This window comes from Platichthys flesus, chromosome 22 (genome assembly GCF_949316205.1).
Source record: "Platichthys flesus chromosome 22, fPlaFle2.1, whole genome shotgun sequence".
In the NCBI taxonomy this organism is placed as follows: Eukaryota; Metazoa; Chordata; class Actinopteri; order Pleuronectiformes; family Pleuronectidae; genus Platichthys; species Platichthys flesus.
Window position 1 is genome coordinate 7,748,887 of NC_084966.1, and position 5,210 is coordinate 7,754,096.

The 5,210-nt window shown below is 44.7% G+C and overlaps 1 protein-coding gene across 2 annotated transcripts; it reads left to right on the forward strand.

The window, feature by feature from the left end:
• The first annotated feature begins 1,284 nt into the window (after positions 1-1,284).
• si:dkeyp-34c12.1 (uncharacterized protein LOC570187 homolog) lies at positions 1,285-4,263 on the forward strand. 2 transcript variants are annotated; one of them, XM_062380963.1, is made up of 8 exons: positions 1,285-1,562; positions 1,643-1,715; positions 2,289-2,413; positions 2,501-2,599; positions 2,700-2,884; positions 3,217-3,274; positions 3,351-3,413; positions 3,509-4,263. In XM_062380963.1, exons 1-8 carry the CDS (start codon positions 1,410-1,412, stop codon positions 4,022-4,024), a joined length of 1,272 nt encoding a protein of 423 aa, XP_062236947.1. In that variant the 5' UTR covers positions 1,285-1,409; the 3' UTR covers positions 4,025-4,263. The 2 variants fall into 2 exon arrangements, with proteins under 2 accessions (XP_062236947.1, XP_062236946.1); XM_062380962.1 differs by having other exon boundaries at positions 1,294-1,562; positions 3,488-4,263.
• The last annotated feature ends 947 nt before the right edge of the window (positions 4,264-5,210 follow it).

A 5,210-nucleotide genomic window follows, 5' to 3' on the forward strand; every position in this document is an offset into this window, starting at 1 on the left:
AAGTTGAGAGGGGACCCCCATCCATCTCTGCTGAAACCTCCTCACAAGGTCGCATGACGTTTGGTTGAAGAGTACAAATATCTGTCCTGTATCATGTATTTCTTGGAGTGGCTGTATATCTTGGAGTGCGTAAAAGGTAAAAGGTAAACACCAACTGTCCTTCCTTCTCACTGTAAAATACTCGGATGTCGGAGCACCTGTCCAGTCCTCTCTCTTTCTCTCTCTGTCTCTCTCTATCTCTCCTACATCCATAGGCACCGGGGAGTTGCTTCATCAGGACCTTTACGATCTCTTCAATGCGCTGCGTGTCGGAGCAGCTGTAATAGGCCTTTGAGGACACTTCTCTCTGCAGAGGGGAGCTTTTACAGGAGGCAGTGGTCAGCCAGGGTTCCTTCGATGCCTGTGCACCGTGCAGGCTTTCAGAAGGCGCATGTGATGTTTGGTCAAGTCTCTTTGTCTGTGCACAACCCTGTTTAAAACACACATTTATTTCCCCTTCTATGAGGAGATTACTGTAAAGTTTTCTCCAAGGCAACCAAGGACCATGTGCGTAACATTCCCGCCCACTGACATAACAGACGCACGTCAGACAGGGATACTTACACCGGGGAGGAATTTCCGGTATGAGGGAGAAGAGACAAGTCATTTTGAATTAGATATTTTTATTGAGGCATGATTTATCAGCCGCAATGTAAAAGCAGGCAAATGTTTTCCACTTGTCCGCGCCAAAGGCCGCGTCACAACGCAACCAATCTATCTGCCACACTCCCTGACCCCCTTCCTCCTTCCTGTGCACCTCGGGCATCATGGGAGCGGACAGTTTAAAAACAGAGTTATTTACGATTCAGCACTCGCCTCTAGAGTTCTTGGAGCTTTGCCTTTGGCAGTGTGACACCGCCGGGTTAAAAATAGACAGGGTTTTGGTTGGCTATTTGGCTATTTTGTATCAGGACCCGTGTGTCTGTCTTGACACCTGCCTGTCTATCTGCCTGCCTGTCTGTCTGACCCGCAGGACTGGTTATTGCAGAATGTGGCACTTGTTTGATATCACATCACTGATGAATGTGGACTCTGTGTCTGACAGTGTTGATGTGATTCTGGCCGTTTTTTTTTTTACCCATTACTTGAAATAAAAATCTATTTGTCGTTATTAACTTCCAATTATGTTATTTTAATTCATTAAAAAAGTGCATTTGAATGATTATACTGCCCTCGAGGCCTCAATATAAAATGTGAGGTTTAAGTTCAAATGAATCTGTCTCCATCTTCTGGTGGGAAGGAGAATAAGTAGTCATCGGCTTCAGGTGAAAATGATGAAGCAGTGATGAGGAGGAGGGAGGAGCAAACAGGCAGCGTGTCCATAAACCTGGGGGTCATCCTGCTTCTTGAAGTCAAGACAAACCCCAGGTATGTCGGAGAGACAGTTTGACCACAAAGGGAATCGCATCCCATCAGGTCGACAGCTCCAGAGGACCCCCCCTCGTCACGTGGACGTAGTAAGACACTTGAGTTTCTGTGCTGAGGACAATGAAGATGAGGTGGAGCCACAGCAGAACATGGAGGTGCGTGTGGAGATGTCCTTTTGTTTTACTTTTCTCCTCGTGCACATGATTTCATCTGTCGTCCTCTCACTTTTCCACAGGCAGGGAGCAGAGAGGAAAGTAACCCTGACGAGAAGGGGATGTTTGATATCAACAACCCTGAGACGAGAACAGGTACAGAAATGGTCTCTGCACCCACATGTTCCTCAGAGGAGCCAATTTCCCAACTTATGAAGATGCTACCATATATTTATAAATTCAAAGTATTTAAAACACCTCTTTCCAATATTTGCATGATAACGAATGGCAAATGAACAGGATTGGAGATTTGACGATAATATAAATCCTCTATATTGGATTGAAAGTGATGCAAGTTAACATTAAATCCCAGAAATTATGTTTATTTAAAGTGATTACGCCAGCTCAGATTTTTTCCAAACTGCTCTTGTGGAACTATTTTCTGATTGTTTTAACAACACACTGCTCTTCTCAAAGTTTCCTTGCACATCACATGGGTAAATAAAGTATTTCCTGGGAAAACAAGCTCTCGGGGTGTAATATAATCATAATGAGTCGAATTTATTAACTTAATGTGCTTCACACTGCAGGATAATGACATCCACTGATTAAAGTTTACGACGGCGACTCTCACTCAAATGCTTGTAAAGCTGCAGTCGTTACTGCAGGGTTGCTTTTGCTGTGTTTTAATTGATTCCTTCTGTTTTTTAAATGTTCTTGTCTGTCCAGAAAACTCCCCAGAGCACTTGTACCCTGACTCCATGCTGAGAGGGATGAAGGGTTATCAGCCGCTACCGGGCGACTTGGAGTTCATCAGAAAGGTGACAGAAGAGAAGCTTATTGGAAAACTGCAGGTAAATATCCTTATCTCTCACAGCTGCTCGACTGCTATCACGTCCTCTAGTCGCTCATTGATCGAAGTCGTCCTTTTCTGTCTTCAGGGAAACCTGGAAGAGGCGCAGCGGGCATTGAAAAAAGAAATGGCGGCCCTGAAACAGGCGTGTGCTACCAGGGACGTAGCGCATGCTGAACTCAACAAGGTGGGTTTGTGTTTCAAATGCAATAAACAAGGTATAACCAGAGCCCACATCAGGCTCCTTGAACATGAAGAAGAGTAGTAATGTCTGTTTCTTCCTCCAGTTCCCGTCCTGTGAAGAGCTCGCCGAGTGGGTGACGGTGGTCCTCCAAATGACTTCGCCCACGCTCGACCTGACGGACCTCGATGCCAAGTCTCTCCTGGCCCTGGTAACGGAGAAAAACGTCCTGAGAGCCACGGACGAGAAGAGAGTCGAGCTCGCTTGTCTGGAGAAGATGGTGGAGGACAAGTAATGACCGGCTTGCACAGATAAGCTACTTTTTCTGCTTCCATCTATCAATTTTACGAGCTGTCAAGATATTCTTTTCAACTCCTGTGAAGGAAATATTTAAGTTGCCTAAACGTACAACCAACCTTGAACAAATCTGTGTTTTATTTTTGGCTCTGGTGCCTTCATGCGCTCTCACAAAATTTTACCGCTGTTCTAAAAAAAATGTTTAGCGCTGCCAAGATTTTCCTTTTAACACTGGTTACTTGTAGATTTTCTACTGGATACATTTTTCCCATCGTTGTCGATATCCACGGAAAACTTTAATTCTAACTTCAACAAACGTGTGATAGGAGAAAGGAAGAAGCTAAAGAGAGAGGACAGCTTGAAAAGCGAATTGCATCCCAACAGGTGAGAGCAGAAACACTTTGCTCGAGATTTTACTCGCGTCAAATCATTTTTTGACTTTTATAAAACTTGGTTTTAGCGGAAGATTCACGGCATGATGAGCCAGGTATCTGACCTGACGCGTGAGCTTGCTCAAGAAGAGGTGAGAATGGAAAAACAAGTAAAACTGACTTCAATTGGTTTTGCATCCAGTAAGGAGGAAATGTGGTTTCACAGGAGGCCTACAAACTTCTTCAGATGCAGATCAAGACCCACAGAGAAACCAAAGAGAAAGAAGCAGTGAAAACGACCTCTGGGGAACTTCAAGGGAGAAATCGCAGACTGGAAAGAAAAAAGGAGAAGTTGCAAGACCCGACAAACCAAAGAAAATCAACAAGGAGCAAACGTACAGAGAATCAGGCCACTTTGAAAGAGGATCGTGCGAGTAAGAGCACGAATGAAGCTCCATCAGCAACCAAGCAGACAAAACAGAAGTCTGAAGACAAGTCCGTCAAAGGTCCAAAGAAGAAAGTCGAGGAGCAGGAAGTGCCTGTTCAAGCCGTGCGAGGGAGGAGAAAACCTCCTCCTGCTGCACTTGCCACAGCTCCAGCGAAGAATCAAAGTAAAGTGAAATCCGCGGAGGTCCAGTCGGCGTTGCAGCCGGCCGCTCCGTCACGCTGCCGGAGGAAAGCTGCCGTGGCGCCACCTGGTGCTGGAGAGGAGGCACAGAACGCTGGTCCGAGAAGATCGAAGAGGCTCGCGAGCAAGAGCTGAAGGTCGAGAAATATCACAAATGCTCGTGGATAATTCTTCACAACATCGATGATCCCATAACTCCTTTATTTAAGTATTTTCTATACTTTCAGGTTAACTTTTAATTTATCCAGCACTTTGCTTTATGAGCGAATACCCTACTTAGCTTACATGTTGACTTCAGTCTAATAATTGTGTTTGTATTATTTTAGGAACCTGTTGGCCTTTTCACTGTGCACAATAAAGTAATGGTAAGCGTCTTTTAAGAGTGAAATTAATGCAGTCGTGAGGAAATCATAGATTTGAAGCAGTCTGTAAAGTGGGGTCAAAGGTCATCATGATGACATGACCATCTGTGATTAATCAATTGTTAAATTTAAGTCCTCTGTGCTATTTTTACAAATTTAGCTCATGTAACAACCGGTTGTTCTCTTTATTTAAATAAGAAATCCAACTAATCATAGACCAGCATGTGCTAATGCAAAGAGCATTTTAATTGTGAGTTTATGAGCTGTTTCTAATTTCTCTCTGGGCCAGCGGACATTACTTTTTATCACACCTCTTCTCTCCTTCCTGGCGTTTTCGGCAATGAGTAACAAGCACCGCCGCTATTCCCCCCCCCCAGTATTTATTAGCCGGCCGAGCGGCAGCGTGGGCGTACCGCTGTTAATCTTGCATTAACTCCCAATCAATCGGCCTGAGTGGCGAAGAGGGAAAAATAACGACTCTGCCTCTGAAGCGGAGGAAAAGACCAGTGCTGACAGCTGGAATGTTTCCAGGCACCTTCTTGGGTAACAAATTAAATTTGAAGTGACTCGTGGTCGCCAGGTATTGCTGGAGTTGCATCTGTTTTACCTGCAAAAAGTTATATTTTATATATTTGTTACAGCTCAGGTTTCGACCCTTGAATATCCCCCCCCCCCCCCCCCCCCCCCCCGAACCTGACATGAGGTTTCTCCTTTTTACCCTTTTACAACAACTCTGCAAACACATTTTATCTGATGGTCAAGTATGCTGACCCGGCCAAGACCAGAGTAATACAAGCACAGGGCAGGAAGCAGGCATTCCACATCCTGCTATTAAGTTTAATAGTCTATCAATAAACTCGCTTTACCTCCAAAAAAACATATTTGGAGCGAGAGTTTGTTCTGTAAAGGGTTCAGTTTTGGCTCCATAGACTAGTTTTTTCTTTTAAACCCCCCCCCCC

Bases quoted from the DNA above. Each gene is read 5' to 3' on its own strand.
- si:dkeyp-34c12.1 (XM_062380962.1), top strand. From the start codon at position 1,410: ATGTCGGAGAGACAGTTTGACCACAAAGGGAATCGCATCCCATCAGGT. The intron at 1,716-2,288 runs GTACAGAAATGG...TTGTCTGTCCAG, and splicing joins CAACCCTGAGACGAGAACAG to AAAACTCCCCAGAGCACTTG. The intron at 2,885-3,216 runs GTAATGACCGGC...AACGTGTGATAG, and splicing joins GAGAAGATGGTGGAGGACAA to GAGAAAGGAAGAAGCTAAAG.